This window comes from Thermobia domestica, chromosome 2 (genome assembly GCF_964235325.1).
Source record: "Thermobia domestica chromosome 2, izTheDome1.hap1.1, whole genome shotgun sequence".
NCBI lineage: Eukaryota > Metazoa > Arthropoda > Insecta > Zygentoma > Lepismatidae > Thermobia > Thermobia domestica.
Window position 1 is genome coordinate 113,266,783 of NC_137455.1, and position 18,791 is coordinate 113,285,573.

Below are 18,791 nucleotides of genomic sequence, written 5' to 3' on the forward strand. Positions count from 1 at the left end.
ACAATTGGACAGGTGTAGATTTTGGCTAGATTTCACATCACTGAGTACGTATTGTGTTTCTATATACAAGATGAATAATGATTTTGGCAAATACAATAAATTTGGTTTTATTCAAATATGAGTCAAATAAGGGAAATGCGTTATGGTCTCATGAAACTCAATTTCCTTAAACCGCGTTGGGTTGAGTAGATAATGGAAATATCTGTTATAATGTATATAGGTTAATACTATGTTTCATATCTATGTTAAAGACGCACAATGTGCATTACTTACATTACTTACTTTATTTACAATATTACTTACATGACTATTTTGTAAGTAATAAATGGTCTTTGTAAACTTGTTATTTTGTTCTTCAGGGAAAGTTAATATATTGTTACAGAGATAACATAAATTAATATATATTATTTCTGTCTTAATTCCAGAAATTCTTGTTGATTCATTATTTAAACCTGGAGTGAAACTAAACCCTGAGCACAAGTCAAAATACATATATTTATTGGCTTATGCGGCAAGTGTTTGTGAGACTTCCAAGAAAGGTCAACGCAAAATGATTAATAAAGACGAACTTAAAGCTACCGTTCAGGCCATAGAAAAGGTTCATAATATTTGTAATACGAATAAAGGTTCCACAGAATTGATCGCTGAACTTGCGACATTGTATCAGTGTATCAGGTAAGTCACTTAATAGTTCCAAATTATTAACACAGTTGTAGGCTCATAGTGGGAGGAGTGGATGATAGAAGTTGTTAAGGAAAGATAGATCTTTGAATGTGTGAAGTTTACAAGTAACAGTTAATATCAATAGAAGCCGATTATATTAGTTCAAGAGAAGTCCAAAAATCATAAACCGTCTTTGCCATTGACTCATATTGTACATCCTCTTATTAAGACCTAAGTTTGTGAGAAAACAAAACCTGGAACCGATGCACCTTGTTATGGTGATACTAATGCTGCCGTGGTAATATTTTTACAAAGCAAAGAAATGTCATTCTGTGTCAACAAGGGCCACTTTCAAGCTTCTCACTTACTTCAGTTGGCCATAATTTTGTAAACCAGTGAGAACCAGAAAAGCATTATTACTCTGTATGTTGGACAGTTAGCTAGTATAAATTGGCTTCACATGAAACCTACATATTTACCGCATCAATCTAAACCTTTTTCTAATATGTTAATAGAACTGTAGGGTATTTCAAGAGGAATTGTAAATACAGTGCATTTAATTTAAAATTTGCTCCAAGATACAGATATGTGAGATAAAAGAACATAGTATACTTCACCTCTCCCTGCCTTACCTTCTACACAGTCTGTCACATCAGTCCGCTGCAAGTACACGTACAAAACTGATACAACAATGAAACATAAGGACTAAGATTTTAAATAGAATTGAAAAATGTTTTAAATTGAATGTATCTCAGGGCCAGTTTTAAATTGAGCGCACCCTACTTTGTTAATTGGGGTAATGTTATGAATACAGTACAGTATATAAAACAATTTTAAATGAGATGAATTTATTCAAAAAGTAAATATAAGTAAAAAAAAAAAAAAATAAGTATTTATATATGCACTTACTAGAAAATACGGGAAAAAAGTCACACACTAAAAGAGGTAAATTATAAGCACTTTCACTAAATTCTTCATCAAAAAGAGAGAAGATAGGGAGTAGAAAGAAAAGTAATAGTAATTAATAAGCACAAAAGTATCTGTATAGCACTGAGGTGGGCGACATCACCAGGATCATGTGATAATGTAACCAGGCTGAAGTTAGAGATATAATTTAGCTGCGGAAGGTAAAACTAATGAATCGATAGGAGTCCAGGAGAGCGAAGGAATAGCAAATAAAAAGAGAAATATAAATTAATAAAGAAAGTAATAAAAAATGAAATTATTACGTAATACCGTAGTAATAGTAAATTATGAATAAGAAATAATGGAGAATGAAAAGTATAAAGAAAAAAACTGTCCAAGAAAAATATGGCAAATACAGCAAAGTAATGAGATAAGCCTAATAGGCGGTTAAAACCAGGACGGAAGAAGGGGAGGGGGGAGCGATTCACAGATAGAATGGCAGTAGCTGTTTGCTCATTTCTTTTTGCTAGTCCCTAGAACGGGTTCTCGTATTTTTTATTTTTTTTTTAAACTAAAGTATTCGGCTATCATTTCTGAACATAATCGATTTGATTGGTCCGCTTACTCGTTTTTGTTTTCCAATTTTTTAGTACTTAGTAAAAAGGTATATTTTTTCTCTCTCTCTCTTTCCAACAGATTTCCTGTAGTGTCTGTAGGAGTAATTCGGTGGGTAGAATGCACAGTTACTGAGCCAAGTTATTTCAAACTGTGCACTGAGCATACTCCAATTCATTTAGCTCTTCTTGATGAAGTAGTTACGTGTCATCCACTTTTACATCCCAAAGTTTTGCAGCTTTTCATACAGTTATTCGAGTCAAAGCAAGATGAACTTGAAATTCTTGTTCAGGTAAGATGTAAACAATTGTGTATATAATATGGGCTTTTGAAAGTGTTAAAAAATTGGTTAAATAAACAAATTAGGATAAGAAACAACCGCAATAAAGAAGATTTAATTCAATCCAATAAAATGAACTTTCGTCGTTTTCTTCTGCAAAATCTATCCTTGGTCAGACCTAGTTTCTTCTTAGATATGGATTAAATATTCTGTAGCTATTTGGGAGGAAGTGCATATTCTTCTGTCATATAGTGAAGTTCGCTCCAAAGGTATCGGTTGCTCACACAAGATGACAGATTCATAAGCACGGTTTCATATTCTGCGGAGAAAACTATAAATATTATCCCTTCAATGCATCTTATATCATATCTACAACTATATTGTTTCTAACAGTATTCAAGCCTGATGTTTTTAATTTGCTCGTATTTACAGAGGCTGTTCAGTCTACATTTGGCCAATTTCGACTTACCTAAAAATTTAGAAGAATCCATGGCGCCAGGTCCGTAAGTGCTCGATGTGTTTCCCTTGGTTCCTAACAATAGCCCGACAGCGTAGGCTTCTCTGAAGAACTGGGAGGGGAATCTTGTCCCATTCCCTTTGCGCAGCTTTCCAAAGTCCTTCCACAGTTGTCACATGCCGTTTTCCCAAAGCCCGCTTCAGTAATCCAAATCCACAGTAGGCCATAGGACTTGCATCTGGAGATTTAACAGGTACCTCATTAAAAGGTATCACCTGTATACCACTTGCCTTCTCCACCTCCATGTAGAATGCGAGTGACGATCGTAAGGCATGTGATGAGGCCTTGTCCATGTGAATATGCACCAGATTGGCGTCATTTCCGTACATGTTGGAGTCTCATGCTCGTAGATCGGCTGCATGATCTGCTCCTGAAAATACTGCGAATTTATTTTGCAGTTCTTCGCCACCCTACGAATCTTCAATTTACCTCGGTAACAGTAGCCAGTAATGACCATGAACCCTTTTGTTAAGGAGTCTTTACAGACACGGACCCACCTTCTGAAGTTCTTGGCGCCTGTCTCTCGGTACATGATGGCTCTTTTTTTTTTTTTTTTTTTTTGCCGCAGTCGGAAAGGTAAATCCATGCTTCATCGAGCGTTACGAGGTACATCCACCTTCGTTTTGCCAGATGCCGTTCGTACAGCTTCCGGGCGTTACACTTTCGTTCCTTTTGGTGGGCATCCGTGAGATGACCGCGAGCTTTCATGACTTTTTCCAGCTTGAGTTGATGGTGTAACGTCCGGCTCACAGTCCCCAAAGACACGTCAAGACGATTAGGCATACACCTTTGTGTTGGCGGATTTTCTTGCATTGCCATTTTGCGAAGTTTCCTCTACATGGTGGAGGTGGCCTTGGTGCATTCCCGGTTCCTAGCAACTTCGTTGGTGATCCAAATGGTGGAGCTTCGTTGCCCTTGTACTTTTTAATAACATTTTTTATTCCACTTAAACTGATGTTGCAACCATTCTTTTTGCACTGTTTTCTAATGACAGAAACACTAAAGTGGGCGTCATAAAGAGCCGAAACATAGCCTTCCCAAAACCGGCTTAGTTTGGGCGGCATTTTGGTCACAAAGCGGAAACCCACACACTTGGAAACAAATTTAACACAACACTCACAACAATGGTTCTGTTTTGTGCGTTATTGTCGTCCGCGCGGAAAAAACAACTCCGTTTCCAGGAAGCCACTGCACAGCACTGCAGGACGCCACGAGCCAGGTCGGGTGAGTCCATTCTGCCCGGGAGGGAGAAGGAACGAAAACGGCCAAACGTAGGCTGAACGACCTCTGTAATATTGTCTCTAACTTGGTACATGCCTTTGGTCGCAGAAATGTTCAATATTTTCGTACTAGTATGGAGACTGGTGTCTGGGAAACCTTTGCATACTTAAGGTTCTTATATTGACGGACACAAAAGAATCATCATGCATTGAAGGGTTAAATATTATTGAATGAATATTTATCCTTTATTTTATTTTAATTTTAATGTTATTGTCTGTTTGTTATTATTTCCTTTGTCCTTTTATAACTTGTGTTATAATTTGCAAAGCGAATAAATCAGATAAAAGCTGGAAGAATCGATTATAAATGAGTTTAACAAGAATGTCTACAGGTATTATCTTCCAAGTAACATCAGTTATTTAAAGTTTGTTATACATAAGTAGAAGATAGTTCAAAAGTTTTTCTTCTTCTTAAAAAGAAACAAACATTTATTTGTTTATTCTTTTGCTACATATATCAAGTAATAAGGAATGTGGTAATATTCATTTAAGAGATTCTTATTTATTATGTTGTTTTACTTTCAGCTTGAAATGAGGAAGATGCTGTTAGACCGAATGGTCAACTTGTTAAGTCGTGGCTGTGTAGTTCCTGTTGTAAAATACATTAAACAGTGTTGGCAGAAAGGTGATACCGACATTTCCTTGATACGTTATTTTGTAACGGAGGTAAGCCAAGTTCTCTTTGAGAAAAACTGAATTTTCTTTTTATTTCTAGTTCGTTACTTTTTAGTTTGGTTTCCTCATTTTGTTCTCTAAATAAAAAAAAAAACATACTTAAAAAATGCTCTCTATTATCGTAGATGATCGTATTTTGAGATCTGATTTGACTTACATATATATGCAATAGAAGTAATGTAACATTTATCCTATTGAAGAAATATTCAGATGAGCATACGCTTTAATAAATATGATTACAACTTATACGGTTGCTGAAAGAAAGATCTGTTCAAACTGTTGAAGAGAGTTTATGCTGTAATGACTCTTCTCACAATCTTTGCAAGTTTTGTTCCGAGGCACTAAATTTTACGACAACCAGAAGAATAAAAGAAACTTTTGGGTTGCTTGAGAAACTAAATGGTTTTCACAACCCAAGTATTAAAATTTCAAAGCAAATTTTTATACTCCTGCGATGAGCGTGACTGTAAGCATTCCTTTTTCTTTCTTTGTTTTTTGTTGTTCGTAAACATTATTCTCAGTGGTGATTTATTTAAGTCATATAACCTGAAAGTATATCAAATGTATTTCTGTACTCGGTTTGCTTGAATCCTAGACCATCGCCTTGCTTCACCCACACATACAACGAACAGTAACGTAATCAACATGAATGTTCATCTGTAATTTCAGAATATGTATCCTCATTTTAATAATAGATAAAAAAGTTAATCTGAATGTAAGAGTTCAGTTCGATACGAAAACTCGGGGACGAACCATACATTCTTTCACAAGGTACCAATGGATCACGAATTCTTGATCGAAATAAGTGGTTTGATACAGTCAAATATCTCATCTATCATATACCAAAGCTGTTGAAAACTCTAGAAACCCATTCACGTACGCTATTACACGGCATATACTTGATGTAAACATATCTATATTCTAAAGCCTTTTTGGTAAATGATAAAATAAATCATCATCATTATAGGTATTCTGTCTGCCCTTATTGGCAGGTCATTTGCCGCAGCTGAAAAGCTTCCATGCTCCACGGTCCTCCGCTAAACTCTTCATCTTCACGTGTGATCTTTCTACTTCTATATCCTCCATTAATTGTAGCCTGTTTCTCCCCCTCCCCCTCTTTCCTGCCACCATACCTTAAAGCACGTATGTCATGATACAATTTTTTCTTAGGCAATGTCCCAATCAGTTTCTCTTCCTCTTCTCAATAATATTTAAAAGTGTTGTTTTTCCCCCACCATTTCTAACACCCTCTCATTCGTTTTCCGTTCGACCCAACAAATTGTTTCCATTCTTTTCCACACCCATATTTCGAAAGCTTCCAGTCGTTTTTGATCACTTTTGTGTAATGTCCGTGTTTCCGCCTCATACAGTACAACACTCCACACGAAGCATTTTGTAAGTCTTTTTCTCAACTTTTTATTCAAGGTCCCACAAACAGACCTTTTGTTAGTCTTCCTCTTAAAGGTTTCTTTTGCCATTCCTATCCTTGCTGTTATTTCATGTTCGCACTTCATGTTATTACTAAGAATACTACTCAGGTATCGCAAACTATTCACTTGTTCTATTTTCTCTTCTCCCACTTTTATATTTGACACAGATCTCTTCGTTCCAACCGTCATGGCTTTTGTCTTTCTAACATTTATTTCCATCCCACATTCCTCAAAGCCCTTCCCCAAGTTTTCTAATATTCTAATGATTTTCTTTTCAGATTCTGCAACAAGCGCCATATCATGTGCAAACCGTATACACCTAATCATCCTACCTCCTATCGAAATGCTGTCTTCATCACGTAGGCTCGTTTTCACTATCTCTTCTAGATAGATATTAAATAATGTTAACGAGAGACAGTATCCTTGTCGAACTCCCCTTCCAATTGCACTCTCTTCTGTCAGTTCCTTCCCTATCCTAACACTTACTTGCTGAATCATATATAAGTTTCATATGAGTCTTCGATCTTTCCATTCGAACCCAATCTCTTTAGAACTCCCAACAACAGTTTCCAATTCACTCTTTTCTAGATCAATAAATACAACATACACCACTTTTCCATTTTTCTCGTGACTCCCTTTTGCAATATACTCTAAACAACAACTCACTAAATAATAAGGAAAAGAAAAAAAATGCCATTAGTTTCTTTATTTATAGATCCTAACTACTTATATGTACACCTCCACCAATCACCTTTTTAAGACTTCGAGTTTGAGACAAGAAATTTTCATAACATTCTCAGCGCGCTGTCAGGCTATGATAAATTAGTATTGATATCGCTATACTGAGAACCAAAGAAAGTACTATTTTATGTAATGATCTGCCTTTCCTCTATCAATACAGTACACTACTAATAATATACACGCATAATTGAAAATCTCAACACCCATTATCAGACATTTCGTTTCTTTTGTAAATATACCCATCTTTCTCTATATTTTTCTTTCGTGTATCCGTTCCAAAAATGATGTTATTTTAAATTTGCAGTATCTGTTGTAAAATTATTATTGGTGAGGGAAATAGAAGGGTTTTAGTATATTTTATTGCGAATGTATTTTCAAACATAAGAAAGGAGAATTATGTAAAAAAGAAAGTACGTATTTGTAACAAACCAAGCTTGTTTTCACGAGTGTTAAACTCAGTTATTTAAAACGCTCGTAGTATAAAACAAAGACTTATTAGACTTCCTTTTGATATGTGGGTTACTAACATACTCAAATTAAGTCTTTGTGAATAGCCCACCAGATTGAATTGTATATATTTTGGAGATGGACATAGATACACAAGGACACCTTTGTATGTTGCCCAGTCAGCCTCACATGAAAATTTACTCTTTTTCTAATTCGAGAGAACTGAATGTCCGGTGATGTCCATTTTCCTGTAAAATTTTATTTTTGCTCACAACTGAAGTTTGTGACGGGGATGACGCAAAAGTGTAAAATACGAAATTCCTACAACATCCTAGAACATGACGTAATCATATGATTTCTATATAGCGCAGGACTGTACCTTGGGCCCATCCCATCAACCCCACTTTCCATATTAGATTCAACAAAAATTCATCAACTGAAATAATTTTCTCACAAATTCATTGATGAGTTTTTTTTTTTCAATTAATTATATCCTGAATTGTTTGTAAGTTATTGTGTGTCACATAATAGTTTTAGTATATATATACACCGAAGTTCAGAAAACGTGCTCAAAAATATGATGTTTCTTTGAGCTACAGATATTCGCAAACTTTTTCCCAAACATGTGAAATATCCTTGAATAGAATTTTTTATGTGTTAATAGGACAACCTGAAGTGAAGATTTTCTATTTGTTAATCGAAAATTTTGGCGTGAATATAGTGGTAACATCCAATTCTATGTAAAAGTGTGTTTATTCTCTATTCCACTACATTGATAGTTGTTGAAAGAAAAAGTATATAAAGCCTGATAAAGAATGTGCAAGAACTAAATAATATAAAAATATTGTTATTCTTACTGAACTGTTAGTTGATGTTATTTTGACGTAAGCAAACTGCGTCTTTGTTTCTTTTCTTTTTTTTCGTTAACAAGGTAAATCGCGTATTGAAATGCTCAAAATAGTGAAGTCTAGGGTAGTAGAGACAATTGTTCGAGGACACGTGTCACATTCGTGATAGTTACAAGAAGCATATCCAGTGTGATTCACGAATTGCAATGTGTCTTCCATGAGATCGTAGTTTTTTTCCCAGCAATATATGAGCTACCAGCTGGTTCTGATAAGCAGCAACTGGTAATTCATTGCAAGGACTCGTTGGACCTTGAGAATGAAATGTCGATGATGTTGCTCCTTGATTGGAAGGGTCATACATAACCACTTACTTATTTGGCAAGTCATATATCAGGGTTCCTACTGGTCAGGGAAATAGTGCAAGTCAGGGAAACGCAGGAAAAAAGACTGGAAATCAGTGATTAATGTTGGAAAAATATATTTGATAAAATTTCCCTGACTTTTATAATATATACTTTTGTAACATTAATTATACACCAATTTCAGCTTAGTCGACCATTAATGATAACAGTATGGAACGTTACTCAAATTTTTATGGGTGGTAGGTGGAATTTACGTATGAGCAATTTATTATTATTTGTCTCTATGAAATAAATGTTTTTATATATAAGTACTCACCGTTATTCATTCATTATTTATATGTCAACGTCATCCGACACCTATCATGAAAGTCAGGGAGAAGTCAGGGAAGTAGATTACTACTGATCAGTAGGAATCCTGTACATGTAACAATGGTTTTCTGACCGGTATTTTGATTGTGTATTTTGTTCAAAATTGTATCTTCTTTGTGTAGATAGAGACGTAGAATTCAAGAGTAGAAGAATGTTATAATTTAAAATATCCGTAAAATTAGGTTCGGAGAAATGTTGTAGATGTCTTTTTCCTGTTTTTCCACTGGAAATGGTATAGTGAGCAGAGCCCTGCACGGGCCGGACGCGCCCGTTTGGACCGGCGGATTACCCGGCCCAGCCCGGCCCTGCCCTGCCCGTTTCAAGTAATATCAAACTGGACCGGACCCTAACCGGGCCGGACACATTCCGGGTCGGTTACAAATGCTATAGGGCCGAACCGGGCACATGTATTTCCGGGCCGGCTCGGCCCGGACACTCAAAGACGGATCGGAAACTAATGTTGTCAGCCAATGTTAATCGTAATGTGTTTGGGAAACTGACTCTTTATTCAAGACTGCAAAGTACTGTAATACTACTACTATTACGACTTCTACTACTAATATTACTACTTCTACTATTATTACTACGACTTCGCGTCAGAGTTGACATGTCTGGTGGTACAGAATTTACCTTCTAAGTACAGAAAAAACGGAGAAATGTTAGTTATTATGGCCGGTCTGCGTAGAATGTGAAGCGATGCGTGATGTATGAGGGACAACGGTGGCTCAGTAGGTAAAGCACTCACATCTGGTGCTAGAGGTCGTCGGATCAACCCCTGCTCGTGTTATGTGAGCTTTGTGGTGGACAAACAACGTGTGCGTGGGAGTTTTCGGGGTGGTTCCGTTTCCTCCCACTGTTTTCATTCCACCAATTCAACCCAGCATCATCCATACAGCCTAAGCCGTAGTTTCCTAAAGAACGTATGATAAAGTCAAGTACTTGACCTACTAAGTAGAATTTGTTATGCTACCATTAGACCACGGAGGCCGAAACCGTGAACTGGCATGTTCATAAGATCAGTGCAATTTGTAGTTATATTCAATTAGCAAGGCAAATACCAAATGGTGTTATATGTTCCTGTATTGTTTATAGTATGATACTACAAATATAACAAAATATAATGATCAAATAAATCACCAAGACGTGTTCTTGGAGGGTCGATTAGGTGTTCCTGAAACGATGGCTCAGAGGTTGAGCGTTCACCTCTGGTCCCTGGTTCGAGGTGGACAAACTCCGCGCCAAGCGCCAAGTGAACTTTGTGGTGGACAAACACCGTGTGTGGGGATTTCTCTGCATTCTCCCGTTTCCTCCCACTTGACTCATTCCACCATTTCATTTATTTCTCATCATCACAGTCTCCTTTAGCCTAGCCGGCATTGTGGGACGTAAAACTCAAAGATTTCATTTTCATTGTTTTGTTTTCGTATTACTAGTAATAGCAGTAGTGCTTTCGCTGTCGTATTAGTATAGTAATTAGTAGTAGTAGTAGTAGTAGTAATAGTAGTAGCAGTGGCAGCAATAGTGGAATTAGCACTAGCATTTGTAATCGTAATAAGACTGTAGTGAGTGTGGTATAAGACTTTTACGTCCATGAGCTGTATTATTGTATAATAAATATGGCTGGACAGAACAAGCACAGATAACAAATAGACAGACAGAATAGGAATATAGAAAGCAAACCTTGGGAACCTTGCACACGATTTTCCCATTCGAGAAGGACAAATAGATATTGCAATATTATGACGACACATTTCTCATTTTCCATTGTATATTGAAGGATTGACTTGACTTACCAAAGTTGGTTGTTCTCAGGCCGGTTACGCCCGGCTCGTTTGTGTCCGGCCAGTTTAGGGTCCGGCCCGTTCTCCGCCCGGCTCGAGATTCGGGCCGGGTCGGGTCGGGTCGAGCCGGGCACAGAATACAGATCCATCCGGGCCGTCTTCGGGCCTGGGTTTGCAGGGTTCTGATAGTGAGTTATGGAGTTACAGTAGACAAATACATGCTTTTACAGAAAAATAGGTACATTCTCACCGCTACATTCTCTCCATGCTTTCAAATTAAGGAGGAGTAATTTTCACTTGCTGTCTTCTTACCAGCATGTAAAAATTCCTTTTAAGAAAAATTTATATCAACTGGAAACAAGATTTACAAATATGTGTAGCCCAAAGCAAGAACATACTGATCACATTCTGTGAACTTCACTGCGTGTCTCGTGTTTGTGCAAGATGAAGGTCCCTTTCTGTGAATGAGCAAATCCTTCCGTGTTCAAATGTTGTCAAGGATTTCCTCAAAAAATGGAAAAGAGCCTTTGTGAACAGAATTATCACCAGTAATGATTCCTGGATCAGACATCTAAACAAAAGCAACAGTCAAGCATATGGAATCACAGCGGCTTACCACATCAAAGAAATTTTGTTCCTGCTTCATCAAGAAATTGATTCGAGTTTATTTTTGATATCCTGGTATAATATTGCAATATTGGGTTTATGAACAAGAAGCTGTGAATGGAGAATATTACGCCAAAGTTCTGCAAATGCATTTGAAGAGAATAATTCGCACTTACTCATGAAGAATGGTTTCTTCCTCAAGGTTACATGTTCGAGAAGCAATGTTAGTTTTTCAGAACATTCAAGTCAACATACAAGAGTGTTCCTTATTTATTACTTGTTTCCTACGTAAGTTGGATAATTTCTGCAAAAATTGCTGTGCCCAACATAAACAAGTTTCATTGTGTAATGCGGAACAAATTTAGTTATCTCTTAAATGTCCGTTATTTTGTTTAATTACAGGTATTAGAGGCTATTTCTCCTCCATACACATCTGAATTTGTTCAATTATTTCTTCCAATGGTAGAAAATGAAGAAATTACTGGGACCATGAGAGGTGATGGGGATAATGATCCTGTATCGGAATTCATTGGTATGTAAACTTTATTTATTTCAACCAGTTTGTTTTTTTCTTTTAAATATATTCATTGCAAATAAATGTGAATAATAAAACTGGGCTGAAAATAGGACTCGGAGTCTCCAACGTACCCTACAGGAATACAAACTACTATGTTACACAGTTATTTTCTATGCCATCCATTGCCATTGAGGTCTTGTATTCAGCCTACTCAGCCCAAATCAACTATTCTTTGATTTATCTCATTTGTGTTTTTTGTACAACTCAAGTGATTTCGAGTTAATATTTGTGGATGATCACTCTTCAATACTTACTTTATTAAATAAAATCCTCATTTGAATTTCCGTTATGCCAGTAAACAGTGTGCAAGTTACAGGTATTGCAGCAAATAGTCATATATTTTGACGACGATACTTGTACCTGCGATGTCTGGAGTAATAGTATAATAGTGGTTGAGTAATACTATTTATTCTGTGCGTGTTGTATGTTTTTAGGTGTATAAAAGATACACAGTAACATATGGTGTCCAAATGTCATCTACTTTCAAAATGCGTTGCGGATAGTTTCCGAAACCTCCAGATTTCCCGCTGACGACTAATTTTCATCACTGGATGTGATTTCATAACTGCCATATTTAGCCGGATACATTATCAGTAAGGTACAGAAGATTAATAAATTAACGCTTTGCACAGCGATAGGTTGGCATCGCGCCAATACGAAGTGCATAAAAATAAAAATATTTTTTTAAAAAGCAAGAAAGTGATAGAAGGAAAAATTCATTGTAATTGATATACAAGTACAAACCTGGGGTATTTTTCGACGTAGTCACTATGAACCTCCAGACTTTTCTGGTATCGTGGCACAAGCTTCCATATACCCTCTGTGTAAAAATCTGCCGTCTGTCCAAAACTGACGTCTTGAACACTTCATTGTAGAAACGCTTCTATCCAAGCCACTTTTTCGGGTAAAGAAAAAATAGCTGGAGGCAAGGCGGGGCTGTAAGGGAAGTAATTGAATAGCTTCTGTCTAAACCTTTGAATTATCTCAACATTACGAGCAGCTGTGTGTGAGCAGGCGTTGTGATGGATCAGAAGAATTTCAGAGCGTAGTATCCCTCTCCTCCGATTTTAGATGGCACGTCTCAGATTATTCAGTGTTGGCAATACACATCTCCTGTAATTTCTGATTCCAAGAATTCCACAAGAATCACACCTTTTGGCCCCAAAACACGGTTGCGACGATTTTGTGAACAGATAGTGTTTGTTTGAATTTCTTCGCTTTAGGAGAACCAGTGCCCCCATTGCATTAACTGCTGCTTCGATTTTCCAGTGGCGTACTATATTCAGGTTTTATCCTCCATCACTATACGAGAAAAGGCGTTGTTCCTATCCTTTCTCCAGCGAGCCTAAACATCACGTGCAACTGTCATTCTTTGCTCCCTGTGAGCGAGAAATTTATTTAAATTTATATTTAAAAGGAAATAAAATAAAAGACACGGACCGCCAAAGTTAATTTTCTTCTGTTATTTATTAAATTGCATCAAATCATGCTGCATTTATTAATGAAACATTTATTTATAAAATGTAAACAAAATTGTACGCATTTCCTAAAAAAAATTCAAAGAAAACTTACAACATAAACGACTTCTTGTTGATTTTTCATTTGAAATGATATGTGACATTATAGTGTTATTATTGTGTTCATTTGTAAAATATGAACAAAATCGGCTGAGAAAAGTTTTGAGAAAACCGTCCGAGTAAACTTACCCCGAAGAATAAACTATCCCTTGTGGACATCTACAGAAGAAACTGCTTACGCCACATGATAGGGTTGTTATGAAATATTTATGAAGTTATTTATGAAATGCCACAAAATGGCTTCTGTAGTTCCGTTAAACTCTTCTAAAATATCATTTCAAGTGTAGACAACCCGTTGCTGTTTTTACCAGAAAAAAAATAGCTCCAGGAGAATATCTTTTTTGGTTGTTAATATTTGTTTAAGAAGTATGAACAAAAGAATTTTAACATTTCTTGAGAATATCGTTCGAAAATAATTCACACCCAAGAATAAACTACCCCCTTATGGGTATTTTTTAATACTGTATTTTGGATTTCTTTTGAACTGCTTTTTTGAGTTTTTCAAGGAAAATTATTCACATCACATTATAGAGTTACTAATGAAATATTTACGAAATATGAACAAAATGTCGTATACAAGAAAATACGACGTATACAAGAAAATCGATCGGAAAACACTGACTTTCAAGAGTAAACTGACCCATGTATATCTTTGAATGAGAAAACACGCCACATTAGAGTTTTATTAACAAAATAGCCATAGATGTTTCTTAGAAACTAGACCGAAAAAAAAAGAGTAAGCTGCTCCTTGTGGATTGTTTCAAGAGAAATGACTTACATCATATTATAGAGCTGCTAATGAAATATTTATTTACGAAATATAAACAGAATTGTCTGAGTCGCTTCCGAGATAACGTCTAAAGGAAATTTATCCCTAATAGTAATATATATATATATATTTCTAGAAAACAACAAGTACCATATTATAACAAGTTGTTAGTGATATATTGATTTATTTATGAATAAAATCATTAAAGCTACTTTTAAGAAAATAGCAAATTTTGATTTTCACCGTTCAGTGTGTAAACTATGCTTATTTTGAGAGAGAGGTAGAAAATTTGATAAACGCTTCTGGAACATCTTATAAAAACTGTAAGTTTAAGATTCGGCCTGGATATGTTGGAAGAATGGACCCCCAGGTACCTGTATATTCATCGAAACAAACAAACGGGTAGATGGACAGACGTAAGAGCCATGAAACATGTAAACCCGTTGAAATCTCGAATTCCATTATTTTCTTGATTATCATCTTTCCTCTCTTCTATCGTTACTCGAAAGTAAAAATACACAGAAATAAAGTATATTAAAAAGAATATCGGACGTACAAAGGGTATGTAAAAACTCCATTACTATTTATTATACAAAAAAATAGTAGAAGCATAGTATTGTGTAACTTTCCCCGAAATCATGCATTTTTAATCATATCAACCTGCACACCACAGTACAGTAACATTATTTCTTGATAAAGTAACAAATTCCTTCGAAAATTTTGCAAATTTGTGAGTCGTGCATCCGTTGAATCTGGAAGTCAATAATAGCCATTTCCCTTCCCTCTAGCAACTGACAAGCAAAAATACACCGTCCGACAATTAAGTAATGAGACTGATTTCATTTGACCAAACGAACAAAGATAATGTGATAATACTTCTCACAGTACACCCCTTCTGCGTCCATACAGTGAGTGACACGTTCACGCAAGAAGTAGAACGATCTCTGCAACTTAGTAGTATATTGCATAGTGCCGTTGTCACAGCTGCTTGGATATCTTCAACATTCTCAAAAAAAATCGCCCTTTTAGTTTAGTTTAGGGAACCATATCTGAAGAATAGGGGTGGGGGCTGCAGCACATACTTGTTTTTTGCCAAATTTTCTGAACAAGTACTGTCTGGTGAGGGGGTACTTTTTCATGGATAAGAAACAAACTACCTGGGACAGTATTGAGGCCAAACACGACTAATTCTTTTCAAGAAACGCTTCAAAACACTTAAATAAAACCGCTGTGACCTCCTGGTACAAATTAGTGATGAATGATACCCTTACTGTCGTAGAAACACATTAGCATGGTCTTCACTTTTGACTTCTGAAGTCGAACTTTCTTTGTATCCCCACATCCCCATACACTCTCCGCATCAAATGAACAATCTCTGTGGCACTTTTACCCATTTTAACACGGAATTTGATATTCGCTTTCTGCTCTATGCTGCTAGCGTGACGAAAGCCTGTCAGTGACTGCTGGTAATGGCGTCGTATTTCCGTCATGCTTCGCGTTGAACAATGTGGTGTTGGCAGATTGTAGAGGAGGGATTACTCTTTCGAACGCACATATTGGTTTACGGATTACATTCACTGTTTCGTCACAATAAAATCTGTCTCATTACTTACTTGTCGGACGTTGTACTTACACTAACGCTGTTCCTGATCCGCAGTGTATCAGTGGTAAAGTGCTTATCTCTAGTGTGTGGGATCCCTGTTTCGGTCCAAGCTCGCACCGAGTGAACTTTATGGTAGACTAACACTGTGTGTGGGTTTTGTCGATGTTCTCCCGTTTCCCCCCACTTTTTTCATTTATAATTTCATTTCGTATCATAAGCTCCATGTCTCTTATCATGATGTATAATCGTAGGACGTTAAATTAAAAAAAAAAAAAACTCTTGGAAATTCTGTTGCTTCTTTTCTTTCCTGTTGCTTCTGATTGAGTTGTCAATCTTATTTTCACCTGCTGCGGAGAAAATTCCTAGACGTCTACCCAGAAACACAAAGAACATTCCATCTTCAGTCGGAATTCGCTTGTGTTGGACTTGTTTTATATTCTGACATCAACTTGTTTTAAATTCGTATATGTTTCACTCCATTCCGCTTACTAAGATTACCATCGTTCAATTCTACACGGTACAAAATATCTATGATGTCATTGCGGAATTGCCAGGAAATTTGTATAAAATTTTGTGTGAGAAATGTGCATTCTCTTGATGTGTCATTCGTTCCTAGCTGTTTTCTACATTTGTTCATCGTATTTTCTGAAAGGGATTAAAATAAATATAAAATTAAATATCTTACGAATATCGATATTGTTATATTTGTATGATATAGCACACAGTAGCACATTGTGATCTGGAGAGACCAACGGAAATTAGGGAAAAGGCAGTCTCTTTAGCTTCGACTCTCCTTGGTTGCGGACCTAAATGAGCTATAACTTGAAATTGTGATTAATTCTAAAGTTTTAAGTTTTTGTTAAGTATAATCTTATGTAAAAATGAGAAACACACCAATCGATAGATCACATAAAACTGAACAAAATGGCAAAGTTGAGCGTAAATTCTCATTGGTAGTTTGGGAAAACGAATATTTATGACGTTAAAAAATGTTCGTTCCCAGCCTGATGCGGTTGATAGCTTCCATTCTGTTGGAATATTATTTCTTTATTGCATATGAAAAAACTACACTGTTAAATAATAAATTGTGGTCCCGGATTCGATTCCAGGTGGGGACAGTAAAAAAAAGTGTAAAAGCTTTTTCCGACCAACCATCCTGAGTGAGGTTTTTCTCATTCACATCATGCAAATGCCGGGGTGGTATCTAACGTATAGATCCCAGGTAGGGATGGCTAAAATTTTCCGAATTCTGGAAGGAATCGGAAATTTCACTTTCTGGATTTCGGAAAAAATCCTGAATTTAGAAAATTCCGAAATTCGGAAAAATCGGAATTTCCGGAGTTTTTCCGAAATAGGAAGTTTTCTAAATTACGGAACTTTCCCGCTTTTACTTTTCGGATTCCGGAAAGTAAAAATTCCGGAATTGGCCTCCCTAGTCCCAGGCCTCTTTCTTCTTTCCCTCCTCTTAACGTGGTAGGTGAATATGACCATAGATGCCGAAAGCCCAGAAATTCATTCCTAATCTTCATTCTAAGTAGCAGATTGTATTTATTGTTGTTTGATTTATCCTAATAGTGACATATACAGTGAAAATAGTGACGAGAAAATCAAATAAAATTAAATTGTAGTTCATTGTCCCCCAGTTATGTCCTTGAGGCCAAAGATAACGGATCAGTTATGAAAAGGAATTATTGTGAATTATTATTTGACTTTCCTCTCGGAAATGGTCCCCGGGACCACGTGCTCCAAAGACACACATACGCTAATCACAAGACCATCAGGAAGGGCATATAACAGTGGCGTACATAATCCTAATAGTGATACTTATACTACTTGCAAACAAAAACAGTATGGGAATTTACTTCTGATGATCCTGGTAGATTTTATGTACTCATAAGTGTAAGGCTATCATTGATTTCTTGAATTTTGTAAGACATTTGTTTTTAATGTTGTAATTTAAGACTCGAGTATGTTTATTTTCAGTACATTGCAAAGCCCACTACATCGTGATGTAAAGACTGAAAAACACTAACAGCTACTGTACCTGGGGTGTGGATCCGATGAGAAATATACTGCATTTTTTTCTTGTTTGCAATTCCATTAAACTTTACAGGAATTGAAGTCTGATATTTGGGGAATATATTTTATCTTCCAAGCACGCAACAAGTTCTGCAGTCCTTGTTCGTAATGTAAGTTTTTGTATGTTTCAACAGTTAAATATGTAGTACATTACATATGTATGTATTTATTATAACTTGTAGAGAAATTTCTGTATTTTATGAGTCGAACATTGTGTTTCTATTAAAAATTTAAATAAAAGTTTGACAGTACATTTATAGTGGTTTTAATTAAACATTACCTTGAAGTTTGCGTGAGAGAAGAGGAAAGAAGTGTGGAAACCATACAGTTAGAATGGATGTGTCACCACAGATAAGTGTCATGTTTATGAATACACAAGAACGTTATCATTGAATTACGTATTATTTGATATAAATAATACGTATCAGTATCTCTCAAAAGTTCTTATATTAAGAAATTTGAAACTTGAAATATGAAGTCCTTAAATAAGTGGACGTGTTCAGGTTTGCAGAAAATTTTGCTTGTAAGGGGGAGGGGAGAAGGAAGCATTTTTTTTGTAATATTTTTTATCAATATATACAAACGATATTGACATTGACTCCCTTCACTATCACCGGAAAGCGTTTGAACTGAATTGCGTTGAAAATGAATTTTGGAAAGTAGCTG

At 36.1% G+C, this 18,791-nt stretch overlaps 1 protein-coding gene across 3 annotated transcripts in view; it reads left to right on the forward strand.

The window, feature by feature from the left end:
• The window catches only part of TH1 (negative elongation factor complex member TH1), an 80,434-nt gene extending 62,056 nt beyond the window's left edge, over positions 1–18,378 (forward strand). For all 3 annotated transcript variants that reach the window (XM_081745123.1, XM_081745111.1, XM_081745116.1), the window contains 5 exons: positions 426–675; positions 2,266–2,476; positions 4,787–4,927; positions 11,923–12,052; positions 18,030–18,378. In XM_081745123.1, the coding sequence (XP_081601249.1) occupies positions 426–675; positions 2,266–2,476; positions 4,787–4,927; positions 11,923–12,052; positions 18,030–18,061 (764 nt within the window). In that variant the 3' untranslated portion in view covers positions 18,062–18,378. The remainder of the gene's footprint in view (positions 1–425; positions 676–2,265; positions 2,477–4,786; positions 4,928–11,922; positions 12,053–18,029) is intronic.
• The last annotated feature ends 413 nt before the right edge of the window (positions 18,379–18,791 follow it).